The sequence below is a fragment of the Xyrauchen texanus genome, chromosome 9, assembly GCF_025860055.1.
Source record: "Xyrauchen texanus isolate HMW12.3.18 chromosome 9, RBS_HiC_50CHRs, whole genome shotgun sequence".
Lineage (NCBI taxonomy): Eukaryota > Metazoa > Chordata > Actinopteri > Cypriniformes > Catostomidae > Xyrauchen > Xyrauchen texanus.
In genome coordinates, this window is record NC_068284.1 from 35336457 (window position 1) to 35356678 (window position 20222).

Genomic DNA, 20222 nt, shown 5'->3' on the forward strand with positions numbered 1-20222 from the left:
TAGATGAGGGATAGGCACAAACAGAGAAAATTTTAGAGAGAGTGAGTGGTACCACTGGCCTTTGTCCTCCGGGAACCCATTTACAGTTCTGTCCAATCACATCAGTTGCTGCCTGTACCATCCTTTTATGAGTGACGGGATTATGAAATGCCCTATTACGCTCGCCGTCAAGGACACTGAGACATGTCTCTATAAATACCAGTTTTAATCACTTGAGTCGCCATATAGACCAAAACGATAAAGCCACAAATTATACTAATTCAATGATAATTAACGCTGTCCTATTTTCCATGGTAGGCTACTTTACTGAATGATTACCATATTCATGTACCATATCATCTATCTATCTATCTATCTATCTATCTATCTATCTATCTATCTATCTATCTATCTATCTATCTATCTATCTATCTATCTATCTATCTATCCATCCATCCATCCATCCATCCATCCATCCATCCATCCATCCATCCATCCATCCATCTGATGTTACACAGTTTTTGCCTTGTCTTTTAATAATTAATTCGGTAGTTTACATTGATATATGCACAGTTGTGTGTGAACTCCTCTCGCATGCCCTCCTCCTCCTCCCCTCGTTGGCTCTCTTCGGTATGATACTTCATGTTTATAGGCATTGGCCAAGGGAGAGAGAAAGTGAGTGCATTACTGAATAGCTGCTCCTGCTTGATAAATAGAAAGGAGAGGAGAGAGAGAGCGGCGCTGGACGTCATGGCATCGAAAGACACCGTCGCGGCTGGTTTTCTCCCCGTGACCCGGGAAATGACAGGTGATTACAGTTAAACCCTATAGCTCTTGAGTCTTTTTTTTTATTCGTATCAGACATGCGACACGCGCGCAGGGGATTTGTTATGGTCTCTCGCGCTCGCGGCCGGTGCATTTTGTTTAGTGGTTTGAAATGAGCAAAAGGGCTCAATGTTTGATATGGTGGCAGATTTGTGAAGATGTAAATAGTGTTATTTAATGCAGAAGGAATGTGTGCTTACAGCTATTTTATTCACTTCGCACGCGCGCGTGTTTGTGTTTTCTGCGGTGTTTGCCCGCTTGCGTGTACTGTAGCTATGTAGTTGTGTATGCCAGCGTGTGTGTGTGTGTGTGTGTGTGAGAGAGAGAGTGAGAGAGAGAGAGCGAGAGAGAGAGAGAGAGAGAGAGAGAGAGAGAGAGAGAGAGAGAAGTGTCTTCCCTTTGATGTGTCTCCAGAATGAGTTACTTTCAGTTCTTTGCACATATGCGTATCGCTGCTGCTGACGCAAGTTCACAGAGAGGCTGAAATACTTCGTGATGTGTTTCCTCAGGGCTTATCGAACACAAATGAACACACTCACTCTCTACGCACACTCATCATAGAGGCCGTCATCTTTGCACACGGTGATGCATCCTCACACTTTACTGACACATACAATGAGACACGGAGCACAGTTGCAGTTTGACATTTGGAGCGCTCTCACTATTAATTAACATCACACGTTATTATCTTCCTTTGGTAATTAATCCCTATTACCAACCTAGTATTTAGTGTCTTGTGCCCTGTCTCTCCACTTGATCTCTCCCCCTGTCTCTTGCTCTTTCAATTCCAATTTAGGTTTATTTGCATGACAAAAACGTTCAGTAGGCTACATGGGCTACATGTTGACATGACAAGCCACAGTGACAATAGTATCCTGCAGTTTGCATGCTGTAATTAATTTAAAACTATTTAAAAAAAAAAAAAAATCCCAATTCTTGTTTAATTATTATACATGCGGTTTTTATGACCTGATATGAATTGAGACATTAAATGGAATATTTGGTCTATCACAGCTCAGAACTATTTGACATTATGCGGATCACATACGGATAATTTTTTTAATCCTGGTGTGTCTTTTCAATACAATGGCACTGGCAGTTCAAAGAGACTTTAAAGCTTAAAAGGAAACTAAAGTAACATAAAAGTAGTGTGTGTCATATTCCTAGTCTAATGAAAGTTTCAGTATATAATATGTTTTTGTGTGAAACAACTCGAAATGTAAGTCGTGAGCCCTATGAGAGATTTCTGGTCGTTTCTTTCCATAACCAAAGTCATTCAAAAGACTTGGAATATGATGAGTCACATGGGCTACGTTTATGACAATTTTGGGACCTTTTTTAAGCTTTAAAGCGAGTTACTTTAACCTGACATTTTATTAAAAAAGACAGACTGGTATATTCATTAAAAACAGTGCCGTGTTGTAAACCTTTGAAATGAGGAGGCAGAGTACCTCAGGGTTTTTTAATTTTTTAGTCCAATGTACTGTACATTAATATTTCAGTTCCATTTGATGTTTACATAGTTTCAAGACTTGGTCTTCTGGTGTTGTAGCCCATCTGTCTCAAGATTCGGCATGTTGTGCATTCTGAGATGTTATTCTGCTCACTACAATTGTACAGAGAGGTTATCTGAGTTACTGTAGACTGTAGACTTGTCAGCTTGAACCTGTCTGGCCATTCTCTGTTGACTTCTTTCATCAGCAAGGCGCACATTGGATGTTATTGTTTATGGCACCATTCTGAGTAAGCTCTAGAGACTGTTGTACATGAAAATCTCAGGAGATCAGCAGATACAGAAATACTCAAACCAGCCCGTCTGGCACCAACAATCATGCCACGGTCAAAATCACTGAGATAAAACATTTTCTCCATTCTGTTGGTTGATGTGTACATTAACTGAACCTCCTGACCCATATCTGCATGATTTTATTAATTGCACTGCTGCCACACACTTGCCTATTAGATCAGTGTTTCTCAACCACTAGTGTGCCGTGAAAGATTGTCAGGTATGCCGTGGAAATTCCAAAAACTAAATAAATGCATGAAAAAAAAAATATTTCAGGGATCCAAACTCCTCACCTTTCTGAGAAATGTCACCATTTTAAAACCATAATCGGTCACTTTTGTGATTGTGAAGAGCAATGATTAATGTGAAAAAGTGACTGATATTTATATGCGTTAAGGGTCTTTCACATGACTCGCGTCAGTGCTGCAGAATACATTGAAGTCTATGATGTGACGTCACTTTACACCAAAGTGTTTTTCACACACATGTTTTTGCTTCACCAAAAATGTCTTTGAGAGTACTAAGCAACAAGAAATATTTAAAAACTGTCCAAATTTGTGAAGAGACATTGAATGTCTCATAATTTCTTTTAATTAAAAATTACCTTATCATTAACGAATATCAGAGACCCCAGTTATTGAACTCATTTAAATTAACCAAGAAAATGCTTAGACCTTAGAACAAAAATGAGTCCTTTTATTACTTTCAATTATTATTTTAACTCAAAATTATTATTATTTGTCTATTATTGTGGTCTTTTCTGATAAAAGTCATGCTTTAAATGTAATGACTGTAGGAAAATGATACTGTAGATCTGCTTTGTGTTTATAATTCTTATACCGAAGTCAGTAGATTTGTAGCCATGCAAGTTTTAATAAAGGAGAAGGTAAGGATGTTATTAAAACTCACTATTGTTAAACTATTATTGTTGTCTTTTTGGATGAAAAATAATGCTCAGGCTGAAGGAAGTCTGTAGATCTGCTTTGTTCTTTAATGCTTAAATGCTATAAATTGTCTTGGTTAGACTCAAAATGATTCACTGACTCACTCATAGCACATAAGATGCTCATTTGTCGCCACCTAGTGACATTTCCAGAAGGGGTCACTGAACTAATCAGTTCATAAAATGTAACAAATTTGTGAAACAGAAGCAAGCCTCACCAAAAGACTCTTTATTTTGCAGCTAATTCTGCACAATTGTTAACTTGAATACATTTGAATCACTAAAATAACTCGAATTGGTGCTTTTAGCTTATTCTTAAAAAAACTAAATATCCCCAGGAATATCCTCTGTAATTAGTCCATCCATTTCCACTCCATTTAGGATGATCTGCGGATCTGCTGCGACCATGATGGCGGGCCGGGTATTATTGCATTGACGAATGAATGACAGAGTAATGACCAATCAAATCAATGTGACTCCTCTCATGTGACATTTTGCTTATATTCCACACTTATATTTCACATTCAAGCCATGCTTTAGGAGTTCAGTGAGATCGCAAATATATAAAGGGTTAGTTCACCCAAAAATGAAAATCCTGGACTGCTGGCTATTTAACGGTCCAAAAGGCATATTTAGGCAGCATAAAAGTAACTCACATGACTCAATTAATGCGCATTCAATTGAGAAGTCAGTAGAGCGTGCTTTGTATATAACAGAGGAATGAATGTCACATGAGAGTTAGGTAATTTCAAACAGAATTACAGCTCTGGCTGGAAGCAACGATTTAAAGATAATTTTTTTTAAATTATATATTTATTTCTTACACCAACCTTTCGGTTTGCTTCAGAAGACATTACTTGATCGACTGAAGTCGTGTGGATTACTTTTCTGCTGCCTAAAAAGGCCTTTTGGACCGTCAAATAGCCAGCAGTCTAATGGCACCTGTTTACTTGAGATGTACAGACAAAAAGATTTGAAATGTTCTTATAAAAATCTTCACTTCGGTTCTGCTGAAGAAGGAAAATCATACACATCTGGGATGGCTTAAAGTTAAGTAAATCATGAGAGAATTGTCATTTTTGGGTGAACTAACCCTTTAAGGGAAGCTAGAGAGATGCTGCCTCCCTCTGAAACTTTATCCACTGGTGTTGCTGTTGGACTGTGTAATTTTAGAAATGTGATTGCTATACACATAATTCAAGCTCAAATTTCATATTATTGATTTTATTTTATTGACAGACAATTATTTTTCTCATCCAAATATTTTGGGGAGGAGCTGCCTCCCTTGCCTCCTCTGAGATTATTTTTGTGTCTATTTCTTTAAAGGAAATGTGATCAGTCATAGCACATAAGAATATACACTTTTCTCAACACATAGCATATTGGTGAATTCTGATAAATAATGTCACTTTTCAACACAGGGGCAGTCCAGATCACTCTCTGCCCTTCATACTATGTGGGTGGATTCTTTCTGTGCTGCTAGAACACAGCAGTCTTGGCATCCCCCTAATAAGACTGGGAGTTTTTCATTGTTTGGCAAAGTCTCAAATGCGTGGTCTAGGTCTCTCGCTCTCTCTCTCTCCCTAATCACTCTCTGTCAGCACTTCTTTCATCTGATTTCCATCTAACACCTGCTCCATTTCCGTCCTCCACTTTCTCTCTCTTTCTTTGTCCATATTTACATATTCCTACCACATTTACCAATTTATTTAACCCGCAATGACTTGCTGTAATGGAAACATATGCTCTGTTTTGGCCCATTGCTGTGTTTAGTGTCAGTCGGAAAGCCCTGGATTGCGTGATTGGGTCTTACACAGATTAAGCTTGATTGCAACTGTTGGGCTCACTCTGATCCTCTCTCTCTAAGCTGCATTCACACTGGGCTTTGATTCCAGGATAACTGCCGAGGAGCCTTCTGTGTGAACGCAAGCCGGAGCCGAAATGCCAGAAATAGTTTTTTAGACTTTGCCGGTATATGCCAGAATGTGTCTGTTTGAACAAAGGCAGAGCAGATGACGTGAATGGTGTCATGTGATGACACCATCTTTTTCAGTCAGATTGTGCAGGACGCTGAATGAAGGAGCCTGAACCTCTATTGTTTACCATCTTGTATGGTGTGGTTAAAGTCTGCGATGTAGAAATACCTTGGGTATTTAAAATGGTATTGATGGGTACCCATTTTGTAAATTGTCTCGAGAAAAGGTGTCTTCTCATGCTGAGAACATTCCAAACCTTATTTACCATCTCTGTAATCATCATCCCATGGAATTAGCAAAGATGAATATATGTGAAAATACACTTGGTATAGCTATAGGCTAATAAATTATAGACCCCTTATATAAGAAACATCAGATACAGTACACCTTTACAAGATTTGTAATGACTTAGGTTTTTAGGTAGACCAATGTTATGTTTGTGCTTTCTGTCAAACCCGAAAGCTACACCGTTTCCAATTTCCGTTAGAGCGCTAATTCTAAGTGCAATTTTTGTTCCAGCACAAAATGTAAGTGGGCATGGGTGGATGAGTTTTTGCGCTATCTGTGGGTGTATGCACACAAACTGTGGGTGTATTGTATGTTAATGAAGTGGCGCAAAGCGCAGTTTGCTATTTTCCTGAGAAACAGGTTATTGCGCTAAGATGTTTAAGAAGCATGTCTATTCTCGGCACAAAGTCTAAAATCAGTTCCTGCATTTGCAGTTTGGGGATTCCTCCAGCAGATGATATTAAAGAGCTATTAATCACTTTTAAAACCATGATGTGTGCCAGCAGATCAATAATAATAGTAATAAAAATGTGTTTATTTAGTATAGTACCTTTCCAAAGCTCAAGAACGCTGTACAGAAATTTAACATAAAACATTAGACAGAGAAACATTTAAGCCTAACAAATATACATTAAAAACATTAAACAATGCTACGTGTCGCTGAGAGATGGTGACAAACTACAGCCGTTGGCAGCCAGACATCACTTCAGTCTTTTGACTTCAGAGGATAAACTGATGCCAACGGCAACTTTAAGACTTCAGATACTTCATATGCCACTGCCTGAACCTTGGATTTAGGATGGACCCCACCGAACCTCACTGAAAAGACCTGCAGGTTGAACTGCATTGCACCATACCTTTGTCTATTGATGGACTACACTCTTGAAATGGAATACATACACTATCATTTAATTTCTAACAAAACTAACAAAGGACAATGCATCTATGTGAACTTCTGCAGTTAATCCAGGATGGACTTCAAAAACATTAGTCATTAATCTTAAAGTTAATAAAAAATCTTAAAGCTTACTTTACATTTATGCATTTGGCAGACGCTTTTATCCAAAGTGACTTACAGTGCACTTATTATAGGGACAATCCCCCTAGAGCAACCTGGAGTTAAGTGCCTTGCTCAAGGACATAATGGCGATGGATGTGGGGATTGAACCAGCAACCCTCTGATTACCAGTTATGTGCTTTAGGCCACTACGCCACCACCACCACAAAGCTTACTTAATTTACAAATTTAAAATCATGACTTGCACTTCACACAAATAAATAATATTGGCATCATATTCGTGTTGTTTAGCTAGAGGTGAACTGGCCCCACAGTGAGCCTTGTTTCTCCCAAGGTTATTTTTCTTTATTAACCAACATCTTTTTGTGTTCCTTGCCTGAGTCATCTTCAGCATGCTCACAGAGGTTCTAAATACAATTATTATTTAATTATTACATTTTTATACACAATTTAAAATCATATTTAATCAAACTACACAATGAATATTCTTAGACTTTATAGATATTACAGTATCATTTTTTGTTTTTGTTAATGCATGGTTTCCTGTAAAGCTGCTTTGAAATGATGTGTGTTGTGAAAACCACTATACAAATAATAATGACTTGACTTGACAATGGGAGAGTAGCAAAGCATCAAGACAGTAACACTGTCAAGACCACATGTAACAAAGGCCGATAAAGAACACATACATCACAGTCTGGAATCAGGAGGAAATTCAAACATCCTCTGTAGTATTTTACTGCTAAACATCATAGCACTGGAACGATGGCTGACAAAGCGGCAGGGAGGTCACAGCAAGGACATTGTTTTTGCGCAAAAGAACTTAAGACACGAATGGTACACATTATTCTAAAGCATTACATACAGCCTATTTACACTACCAAATTCTTATGAATAGGCTGTCATCATTCACCTTGCTTGACAGGCAATGCAATATATAACTGTAAACAGATGGTGCAAAATCCTCTGCATTAAATTGCTCTTGACCCAGCCCATTAGTGCTTCACGCTTGCAGTTTCGCCAACTCACTTGTGCCTAGGCTTAAAGCATGCTTGAATGAAAATATCAAAACTTCATTGCCATGCCCACTGACTTTGCACGTATGGCATTTTGCATAGCACTGCGCTTAAATGGTTAGTTCACCCAAAAATTTTAATTCTCTCATCATTTAGTCACCCTCGTGCCATCCCAGATGTGTATGATTTTCTTTCTTTGGCAGAACACAAACTAAGATTTTTAGAAGAATATCTCAGCTCTGTAGGTCCATACATTGCAAGTGGATGGTTATCAGCAATTTAAAGCTCCATAAAGCACAGACAATCGTAATAAAAGTAATCCATATGACTCCAGTGGTTAAATTAATGTCTTTTAAAGCAAAACGATCATTTTGGGTGTGAAACAGATCAATATTTAAGTCCTTTTCACTATAATTGTTTACTTCTGTTCACTCTCCAAAGCGTGTCCACGAGGGGATTTGGTTCACGCTGCCTCCCTCGTGATGTAAACACTTGGCATGTTCAAATGAAAGTTAAACCAATGAAACATGTGAACAGTGTTCTCAAGCTGCAGTCCCTGTTTTATCGCAAGTGTTCTTGTGTGAACATGGCAACGTGCTTACGTCACATGAGAGGCAATGTAAACCCTCAAAAAAGAGTCCCCTCATGGATGTGCATTAAAGAGCGACTGGAAGTAAACAAAGTGAAATGGACTTAAATATTGATCTGTTGAATCTGTATGGATCACTTTTACTATAATTGTCTGTGCTTTTTTGAGGTTTAATGTGCTGATCACTATTCACTTTGTATGTGTAACAAAGACTCAGGTAAGTTGGGATCCATAATCAGTTTCTTTATTGAACACACAAATGTGAACGGGCAATGGTCAAGCAATGGGGGAGCAGGGCAATAGTAGGCAGGCTAAGAGCGAAGTGAGGCAGGCAGAATGTCGGGGCAGGCAGCAGATGGCAATACGAAGAGGCAGGCGAGAGTTTAGGTAGGCAGGCAGCAGTCAATCGTAGTCAGGAGGGAAAGCAAGGTCGGTAAACAGATAATCAATGAGGAATGGAAACTAGAACGCTCAGTAGTGTAGCCGGAACAAACAAGACTTTGCAGTGAGTGTGTCACTGCGTGTAGCTAAAATAGAGGGTGATGAAATGGGAATCAGCTGTGGATTAATTAAGCCCGGTATGTGGGTGCGGAGGTGATTAGAATTCGGGTGAGTCGGATCTCCGGTGGCCGATCGGGGAGGCGCCTTCGCAGGCGTTTGTGACAGTATGGACCTAGATAGCTGAGATATTCTTCTGAAAATCTTTGTTTGTGTTCTGCTGAAGAAAGAAAGTAATACACATCTGGGATGGCATGAGAGTGAGTAAATGATAAGAGAGTTGTGTGGATTATTTTGATGCACCCTTAATATGCATTTTGGACCTTCAAAAAATGGAGTACATTCACTTGCATTGTTTAGAGGAGGAGGCCTGAAATGAAATCCTACAAATCTTAAATTCTGTTTTGATGAAGAAAGAAACTCAGATGCATCTTGGATGGCCTGAGTGTGAGAAAATTATCTGCAAATATTCTTTTTTGGGTGAACGATTCCTTCAGCACTTGAGATTTCCAAACCAGCACACAGGTACACCCTCCTTAAACCATATTCACACTCAAAATTACATAAAACAATTAAAAGAGTAAACATAAACCCACATCATATGGTTCAAAAATCTAAGTCTATTCAAAATATATTAAAGTTTTAGGATTTTGCAGATGCGATTCACCGAAAAGGGCTAAATAGTAAGCATGCGATGCGCGAATGGCTTGCACGCGCAGTGAGGGTCTCATCACATTTTAATAGTGTTTAGGGCACAGCCATTGACCAGAAAAAAAAAAAGTGGCACTCCATGTCAAAAAGGTTGCCGACCCCTGTTCTAGGAATCAGTGGTGGCTGCTGGTCTTTCAAAGAGGGGAAGTTCATTTTCGGCCTACATTATAAACTTATTTACCCTATTTTTTGCACTAAATCAATCTTAGGTGATGATCTGCCCTGCTGTTTAATTCTAATTTTTTCCTCGTAAGGAAGACTTTCAAATGGCTTCGCCAAAATCAGGTCGACAATATTAGCACCGTCTGCCATCGTGCGCAGGTTTCACCCGTACGACGCTAGCCTAGCCTACTGTATGAATGAATGAATGAACGAACGAACGAACGAACGCTCTAAAACAAAATATATTAAACTTGGTAAAACTGAAACAAGGAATGTGGTGTATAATTGTGTGAAATGTATTATGCAAATTGACTAGCAATTTCGCCAAACAAATATAAAGAAATAGGTTGCAGCAGTTTGTATTTCGACTACACTTGAGAAATCTGCGATGGGACTGAGCGCGAAATAGCTTCAGTGACTTCTTATAGTACAGATTCGCTGTCAATCAAAAGGAGATGCAGTCTTTCGACAGATCCTCCAATCATCACGCGGAAGCCCGGAGTCCGGGCCAGCCCACTCCTCATTCACCCCCAGAGACGCTGAGCGTCCGTGGGCGGGACATAATCGCAGCATTTATCCAATGACCGTCTATTTTCGGAGCACTGAAAAAAACTAATGAGAAGTAAATCGAGTCAGCCGACCTGCTATATGTAATGTAGCTGATTCTGAACGAACTCGTCTTCGAGATGAACGTGTTCTAACGCATTTTTAGTCAATAAATTGTTTACACAATAGTACATATTTGACCATTATTTTTTTGACATTATAGGGGAAGCTGAGCTTCCCTTGCAGTCTTAAAGAAATCCCCACTGCTAGGAATTAGATCAGAGTTGTCATATAAGTGTGAAGCCAAACAAAAAGTATTATGATTCTTTTTTATTTTATTAATTTGCTGTGAAGGACATCTTGAGCTGCTTTTTATTTTTGTGTTGCTTTGCTCTTCGGATATACAGTAAGCACACACCGAGAGACTTCCTAATCCTGTAAACGCACACGGAGAGACCTCCTACACAAGTAAAGTTAAGGTGTAAATATAAAACATATGGGTGTAATGCAGTCTTTTTCTATCCCTGTGTGCAATGAGAATATACTTGTGTGTCTGTGAGAGTGCTTCTCTTAATGCATTGTCTTTCTATTTTGCAGAGAGCATCAGACGTTATATCGACAAAACATCAATCAAGCTTGTGAGAGCTATCAAGGTGGAGAACAAAAGTGGCAAATCAGAAGATCGGATTCTGGTAAGGCATTCACTACCTCATGTATGTCCTTAAAGTGATAGTTCACCCAAAAATGAAAATCCTGTCATCATTTACTCACCCTCATATAGTTCCAAAATCCCTGTGAATTTCTTTTTTATGTGGAACACAATAGGAGAAATTATCCAAGCTGCTCTTTTCCATGCAATGAAACTGAATGGTTACCATGGCTGTGAAGCAAAATTTTTAGTGAATAACGACATACTGTCTGTCTGTTCCTCACACATCATATTGCTTCAGAAGACTTGGAATATAGTGCATGATTCATATGGTCTACATGTATGGTGCTTGTCCCATGGTGCCCATCCACTTTCATTTTTTGGAAAAGAGCAGTTTGGACATTCTGTTAAATATCTACATTTATGTTCCACACATAAAACAAAACCATACAGGTTTGGAATGGTGTAAGAAAACAACAATTGTCTATTTTCACTTTTTTGAACTATCGCTTTAAAAAAAACATCAACATCGGGTGCTTGTGCACATCCAGCCTGTGCATTTGTTTTGGGCTTCTATTATGCAGCAATAAAAAAACAATGAACCTAAGACTTTAACCTTTCCTCCTCTGTAATGTTTTGCACAGTGCTTACTGCCTGCTGGTTGAGTTGTTTTTGCCAAGTCCATTTGGAGAATGGGCAATAGAATCAATGATAAAAACAGTGCAAGTGTGATGGTGCACATACACACACACACACACTCATACAAACAGAAATCTTTGGAGACTAGTCCCCTGCTGAGCTGTTAGTATTACTGTGGCCACTGAGTCTTCTTCACTGAGTTTCGTTGGGGCTGACCCTGTAAGACAGACTCTGGAGGGAGTGTGTGAGATGGAAGATGGTTGAAGCAAAGGTGGCTTAAGAATGCTGGTGTGTGCGTGTGTGTGTGTGTGGGTGTGTGTGTGTCTCTCTAAGACCATTGAAAGTATCCAAAGACTTGAAATGGTAGAGCCACAAAAGCTCAATTAACCATCCAGCTCTATTTCACACACACTCACACCATTAACAGAGAGTTTGAGGTGAGGTATCAGACTCACTCCCTGCTTAGCGTTAACGGACTGATGTTGACACAAAGGAATACACACCCAGAGAAAGATTGTTCCCTTCTATTTAAAGAAATACTTCACCAAAAATTCTAATTATGTCATCATTTACTCACTCTCATGTTGTTCCAAACCTGAATGACTTTCTTCTTTAGAACTCAAAAGGTGATTTTTTATAGATTATCGTGGAATATCTTTTCGATAGTTAAAGTAATTTAGGACTAGAATTATGATGTTCTTGCAAAACATTTATATTAGAACCCAGATGCAGAGTTTAATGATAACCAAGGCATAACAAGAAACTAGTTAACACTCACAAAATGAAACCATTACACAAACAAAGCTTGACAAGGAACATGAGTCAACACTGGGGTATGTATACACAGACTGACAGGAAAATTAGACAAATTAACAAGACACACCTGGGAAACAATCAACATTTAAAACAGGAAACACAACCACAGGAGAACACTTAAAAAAAGCAGCATTATAGTATCAAAAAAGTGGTCTATTTGTGTGTTATATTCCAAGTCTTCTGAAGTCACAAAATAGCAATTTTGTGAAGAACAGATCGAAAATTAAGTCAGATTTTGAAAATCTTGACATCTGCTCAAGCTTTTTTTGGCAAGTTTACTGAAATTAATGAGAGAAGTTGCAATGTATGATTCATAAATTATTTTGTGTCTGAGTCTTTCAATGAAACGGTTCAGTCTGTGGTGGTGGGGCGTGGTCGAGTGCTGGTTTGTGAATGGAGAGCGAGTACGGGAGACGAGAGCGGTAAGGATTATCACTTTTGGGAAATTATCTCTGACAGCTGTTTTGTGTTACAGTGAGGGCTGGAGTGAGATAAAGCATGCAGCTAGAGCTGCAGTGGAGGGAGAGAGAGAGAGAGAGAGGAACCAGAGTCCCAAGATGACACTGTGTATGTGTTAAACAAGAGTTATTGTTGTGTTTAACATTGAGCTATGGAGTGATTCTTTTGTTGGCGTGTGTTCGCTGGAAAAGAGCGAAAATAAACAACGCTAAAGAGTGTGAGCTGGTTCACGATTTCTCATTTTGCCCTCGAAACTGACCTGAGCACTGTCATACAGTCTAAAATGATTTGTTCACAAATTGGACTGATCTGGTTCTCAAGTTTAACTCATTCACTCAAAGATCTGATCACAGTTGTTTATTATTATAGTCTTCAAGATCTCTTTTTTGTGTTCCACATAAGAAAGTACCCCCCTTTGTGTCTCTCTTCCACTTTCTGACTCTGTCCATTTATATTAGTGTCTTCTTCACCCCTCCCCCTCTCCACACTCTTGTCTCTCTTTTAGACATCTCTCTCTCTCTCTCTCTCTCTCTCTCTCTCTCTCTCTCTCTCTCTCCTCTCTCATTTTTCTGTATCATTGTTCATTTCTTCACATTTCACGCTTCATACAGTCCTGCTTTTTCATTCTGGCAGATTGATGACAAGTGTGTATTTTCAGTAGTCTAATGTGCTTATGATTGTGGATGTTTAGGCATGGATCACTAAGACCTAAACAAATTTAAATGTAGATTCAACACAATAATGAGAGCTTGCGGGCAAAAACACACTTATACAAACATACACACACACATCCTCGGTGCTTTATGTATGTGTAGAGATCACTCCTTGTCTGTCAGTCTTTGCCCCTTTACCCCAAGGGTCTTTAGTTATGTGTGTGTGTGTGTGTGTGTGTGTGTGTGTGTGTGTGTGTGTGTGCTGGTATGTCAACTGTACCAATCACTAACACACCCTCACACATCTGCACATCCATTAAAATTGGCAGGGTTATTATAGTTTTTAATTTTTTATTTAGTTTTTATTTCTATTTAATTTTCAACCTGTCCTTTTAAATTTACTTTAGGTGGCCATTTTTTTTATATAGGTGTTTCTAATTTCGAAATTTCTCAGGGCCGTCTACAGTAGTGCTATTGCTATCAATAATTTTCAGCAAATTAATGGGGTCATGTTATGCCTTTTTATTATTTGAATATGTTCCTTGAGGTTCACTTATAATATAGTAGAGGTTTTTGCACTAAAACAGTCATATATTTGTAAAAATCCATCCTCATTCTGACCCTTTGTCAGAAACGCTTTTGTTGCTGCTATGTAAATGCCCACTGTTATGACTGACTCTCTGCTCTTGACTTACTTGCTCTCTCTACTTGCCACCTCACTACTCACCGCTACTGGGCGGGCAATGGAAGTGATAAGGTAAAGTAGGTGTTGATATGTTGTTGTTGAGGCAAACAGATGCAAATGTCTACCACAGTACGACATCACAATGTGGAGGAAGTAGAGAATGAGTCGTTTTGGCAGCTTGGTTTCAACAAATGCTCTTTTTACAGTGAGGAGGAAGTTTTGAGATCTGAAACTTACAGTATGTTTTTATAGTACAATGACCTCTTATATGTCAAAATATTAAGGAAAATTGTACTCTTCATGTCATGATCCCTTTAAAGACGTTGAGATTATGGTGGGATTCAAATGTCACAATTTACTGTGAATCAAAAACTAAAATAAATTTTTAGATAATTTTTATTTTATTTTCATTGGTTTTGCAGCTATGGAAATGTATTCACATCCATCAACCAAACACACACACACACACACACACACACACACACATACACACACATTTGTATAGATGCTCAACAAGACTTCAGCACAAAGCCCTGAGGCAAAGTGCTAAAACATATCGCTCAAAACACACTCTTTCTCGTACACATTATCTTAGAGATCACACAGCCGTGTGTGCACACACACATAGATTTTGTGGCACCCACATCACTGCCCCCACAGCAGAGAGCGATGGTGTGATGTTGGAAGAGGGGAGCGGATAAAAGCTGGGCTTGGTGTACAAGAAAACACCAGATAGTCTCACAAGAGGCTGCACTGAGAGAGAGAGACAGTGGTGGGGGAGAGCAGCAGAGGAAATCTGTTGTTTTTAAGCCCCAAATGTCGCTTTTTCTTCTCCTTCAATTATTTATTCCGGTCGGTCGCTTCAGTTTTCCCTCTCTAGTAGAATAATAGGCCAATTACAGGCTGTGATCGATGCAACAACTTTTTATGACCAAGGCTGTCCGCACCACCACACTGCTCACACTGTTGACTAATCTCATCAGGGAATTGAAGTGACCTTAAGCCCAGCACACACTTTATGATTTTAGCCCTGATTTTACCATCTGAGAAACATTTAAAAAATGAACTTTTTAAGGTAATCTTAGATTGCTTAGTGTGACACGCTCACTGACAGCTGATTAATAAATAGCCTTTGCAAAGAATCTTAAAATGGCAATACTTCTGAAATTGAAGAAAGAATGGGTGTGATGTCAACTAGCAACAAAATCTGGCCAAAAAGATGGTGTTTTTAAGTTCACTGTGATGATTCAAAACAGTCTGCCAGCGTGAACTTTCAGGTAAACCTTTAACTGGCTGTTAAACACCTTCTTAAAAGCCATTCCCTGCTGAAAAGACCATTGCTGAACACCAGCTTATGTTGTGTTTTGGGTGCTTGTTGCCCAGCATGGGATGCTGGTGTGCTGGTGTTCCCACCAGGCTTTAAAACTAGCTTAACCAGCTTCCTCAGAAAGACCATGCTGGACAACAAGGTTCACAATTAAGGTTTAACTGGTAAAAAGTATGGCCATGCTGGTCCACCAGCTAGACCAGAACCAAACCAGCCTAGACCAGCATGGTAAATGGCATGCTGTTTAAGCTGGTCTTTTCAGCAGGGTTGGTTCACATGATCGGTGGATGTGACCCGGTCTGTCAACATGAACACAGTGAAGTGCAGAGTTGCCGAACAAACGTCACTAAATCTGTACGATCATTCATGCTGAAACATTTTCCAAGACCATGTTATGAAGTTTACAAAAGTCTATAAAATAAAATAAATGCATATTAAGGCCATGCATAGCATGTTAGTGTTAGTATTAGCACCATGAATGCAGAATGTAATCACCACAGAGTGGTTAAAACCACTTCTTTTACTGATCTAATGTGCATTTTATTTGTAGAATGAGGCATGCAGGCATTGATACATTTAAATGTCATATTCATAAAATTTTTCATGTAATCAGTTGACAGGACAGTGTGCAGCTCATATTTAAATATTCCTCTAAATGCCAGCCCCAGTAGACCCGATGTCTGAATGTTCGCTAACAGTATACTGTTGCTCAACTTTTGGTGTTCTTTCTAACCCTGAGTGTAGAACAAAGAAGAAATTTACTCTGAGTGTATTGGAGCATTTAGCTTCTGATGACAGGATTCATTTAGTTCAGGCAGGATCTGAAATGTTGTGTCCCAGTCCTGCAGTGTGACTGCTCTTACGATGGCTGTCTAAAGAAGAGCCAAAAAGAGTAAAAAAAATGTATGATGTGTTAGAGATAGTCGTGGAGATAGAGAGCATGACACAGAAAGAAAGAGAGACGTTCAGTAAAATGTTTTAATGCTAGCTTATCTAAATGATACACAGCATAAATATATTGTTAATTAGTGTTCCCATCACATTTAATCATTACTATTAACTTACATTTTCTCTAAGTATAAGCAGTTCACAAATTCTCTCTTTCGGACAGACTGCAGACGCACTGATTTTTTTTCTTTTCCAGGCAAATCATTGCCAACATTAGTGCGAGGGCTTGCTTGGATTTGTGCATTATCATTGCAATTTCAGCAATTGAAAAATGACATTAAGGATGTCAGAACATGACACAAATGATTGCCCTGTATACAATTGTTTTATTTTTTTTATTTACCCAAGATTTTGTGATTATTTACTCAGCCTTCTTTAGCTACAAATCTATATGACCTATTCCATCAAATATGGTACAAGATGGGCATCAGTAACATCAAACCTCATTGGTTCTTGCTTGTCTTGTGGCCGCTGCATACAGCTCATCAATGATTTGATTTGAGAATGAATAACAACTTAAATTTCAGTATAATTTTTTATATTTCTATAAAAGATACTGTATTGCCTTTACGCATATGAGTTTTATTAGATTTGAAATGTAATCTTTATTAATATGCTGATCATTTTGCACCAGATCCTTAAATATAAAAACTAACAAGGATTATGGGTGTTTTTTATGGGGTATTGAGCTCAAAAAAGGATATAAGGATTATAAGTGTATCGCCCAGGGAAATTAGCTCAGAAAGTATCTTAGAGTTGCACAACTGAAGCATTACGATAGTACAGGCAGGATAAAGTGGGAAATGTGAGATGCTTAAAGGTATAGTTCACCCAAAAATTTTAATTCTCTGATAATGTACTCACCCTCATGCCATCTGAGATGTGAATGTCGTTCTTTCTTCTACAAAACACTTTTTTGAAGATTTGTAGAAAATGATCCAGGCACAGTGGGTATACATAGAGTAATCCATCCTATATCCAGCAGTGACATTAATGTCTTCTAAAGCAAATTGATTACTTTGTGTGCAAAAAAATAATGATATTTAAGCACATTAAACTATAAAATATCACTTCAGTCAGGTGTTGATGAATGGCCGAATTTACCTGAGTGCTCCTGAGACATTCTGTGCGAGACTGAGTAAATTATCAGAGAATTTTCATTTTTGGGGGAACTATCCCTTTAAGGTGAAGATGTTTAGAGGTATTGACTGAGGGGGGAATTCACTGCAGTCTGGGCATATGTGATGCAACAGTAAAGACTGATCCACATTTTAAAGAGTGAGGGAAAGAGAGAAAGAAAGAGATGGCATAAAGGTCACTATATAGTATATATGGTGTGATAAAAGTCCCTTAAGGTCTATTTTTATCTGTGGTGTAACACATTTGGCCAGAGGTTTGTTCCGCCTAGTGGTTAAAGATATTTGGTAACTGAAAGGTTGTAGGTTTAAAGCCACCACCTTGTATCATTGAGCCAAGGTTGAGCCCACAAAAATTTGCTATACCACCCCACCTAGCAACAGTCTGCCTCCTTTTCCGCCATCGACAGTCCGTCAAACAATCACCAGTTAATCTGGAGTGCACAGCAATTCAGCTCTTTTCTGTCCTTCCTTCTATCATCCTTTATGCTGCTTTCTCACTCTTTATTTCTCTCCTTCCCTCTTAAGTTCAATGTAGTTAAGACATGGACCTGCCGCGTTTGTATATCCACACTGGTTCTTTCCCTTGCAGAAGCTGACAGACAAAATAAGCCAGTCTTAGTCTATGAAACCTTTGTGCAATCAGATCAGACAGATGTGTCTGAGAAGAGGTAGAGGCATGTTTGGAGCAATCTATCGCTCTTTCTGAGTCTCCTGGGTATGATTCCGATGTGTCCCCAACACTCTTTGAATTACGGGCTGCGTTTGAAGTGTCAAGCCAGATCCCTGACATCTTATGATTAATATAAACTCTCTCTCCCTTCTGCACAAGCACAAACCACCCCTCCCTCAACACTGATGCATGCATCCTCATCTCTCTTGTTCTTTGAAGTCGGCAGTGAGAGGTGGTGGTTTTTAGGGCAAGTGATCAAGGCCTCCTCAACCAGTCTGATCCCCGGGCCGAATGGTCTTTTACAGCCACAGACTAAAGTCTCCCCATCTTTCTTTCTATCTCCATTCCATATTTGGCTGTCTGCAAGACTCAACAATTAGGATCTAATCTGATGTTTAGTAGATCAGCGCTTGGAAATTTCACAGTTAATATCACTTTGCTTATCTGTATTGGTAGCCATAAATATGGATATGCAGATGCCTCATTATCAGCTGTTCCAATGGAACAGGATGCAACATTAGAAAGGCCAAGAGCCTTCCTTAAATACATGAAAGTAAACTGACAGATACGGTTTGCAAAGTTTGAAGTCTTTTTCAGCCAATTTTCACGAGTATAGATTTGCCATAAACATTGAAGATATTGTTGACTTTTGTATGACAAATTGCTTGTTATGGTCTTCGATTGTAAGTTGCTTTGGATGAAAGCATCTGCTAAATGACTAAATATAACTGCAAGAGTAAGTTCATATAGTACACATAGTAGGTTCTATCCATATATATTATAAACCATGACCTAGGATATTAAACTGTTATACTTAATTATAAATTAAACTGAAAATTCATAATTACAGTCAATTTATAGTGTGTAGTTTACATGTACATCTATATTGCCATAAAATTAGCATACATTACACAAACAACGCTTTCAGAGTTTTGCAATAGTTCCTACATAATCAAAATTCCTTTAAATTGTCTTCTACAACAGCAATTTCTTTGTCACAAACTCCAAAATAACAACTCTACAAATGAACATATCATGGCAAACTTATTGAAGATTTGCACTCATTTTATTTGATGAACTGTTTCTACACTAAAGCAGCTTGCACTGAGGCATCTTTTGACATGGAAAAGGTCATTGTCTTCCTCTCAAGCCCAAAAAGAACATTTATTGTTTCCAACCTGCAAAAATGACTCATTTTGAAATCAGGCACATGGTGATATCACAATGTATTATTCATTTGAATAGCCCCACTTCCCGAGTGCGGGTACTATTGTTACTGTAGATTGCTTTTAACTACAAATATATTGAGATGTCAAGTAAGGTCTCCAGATGTTGTTTTGTTCCTGGTTGTGGAGCAACTGCATCACTGCATAGCCTTTCAAAGGATCCTAATGCTAGAAGAAGAGAGTAGTCTTATTCAAACAAAGCCCGTCAATGTGGGATTATATATTGGACACAACAGTAGTGTTGGTGAGTAACAAATGTAATTCTCCTTTCCCAGTGAACATCTTGTATTTGCTGACACAGCATGCATACAGAAATGGCGAGACGAGACAGGGAAACTCCAGGGTCAACCATCCCTTATAAGGCTCTACCTACAGCTGGATACAGATATATTAATCCTTCACATTCACAGCTTGTGTTAGTCTGGACTATTTTCACTGTTGTCAGCTTTATATTACATTATTTTATAACCAAATCTTACGCCTGATAAGTATTGTGGAGAAACAATGTAGCAATTCTGTTCAGTTTTCTATTGTTATTTTCAGTAGAAACAAGTAGAAATTTTATTTCACATAAATTGGAACATAAAGTTATTAATGATTGCCTGAAATTAGTTATTTTGGGGGGTTTTGTAAATCGCTAGCATGTTTTCATTCTTTTATTCTTGAAAAAAAAA

The 20222-nt window shown here is 38.5% G+C and overlaps 1 protein-coding gene across 3 annotated transcripts in view; it reads left to right on the forward strand.

Annotated features, from left to right (window-relative positions):
- The first annotated feature begins 229 nt into the window (after nucleotides 1–229).
- The window catches only part of LOC127648603 (capping protein, Arp2/3 and myosin-I linker protein 3-like), a 95979-nt gene continuing 75986 nt past the window's right edge, over nucleotides 230–20222 (forward strand). For all 3 annotated transcript variants that reach the window (XM_052133271.1, XM_052133273.1, XM_052133272.1), the window contains exons 1-3: nucleotides 230–293; nucleotides 632–787; nucleotides 10935–11029. In XM_052133271.1, the coding sequence (XP_051989231.1) occupies nucleotides 730–787; nucleotides 10935–11029 (153 nt within the window). In that variant the 5' untranslated portion in view covers nucleotides 230–293; nucleotides 632–729. The remainder of the gene's footprint in view (nucleotides 294–631; nucleotides 788–10934; nucleotides 11030–20222) is intronic.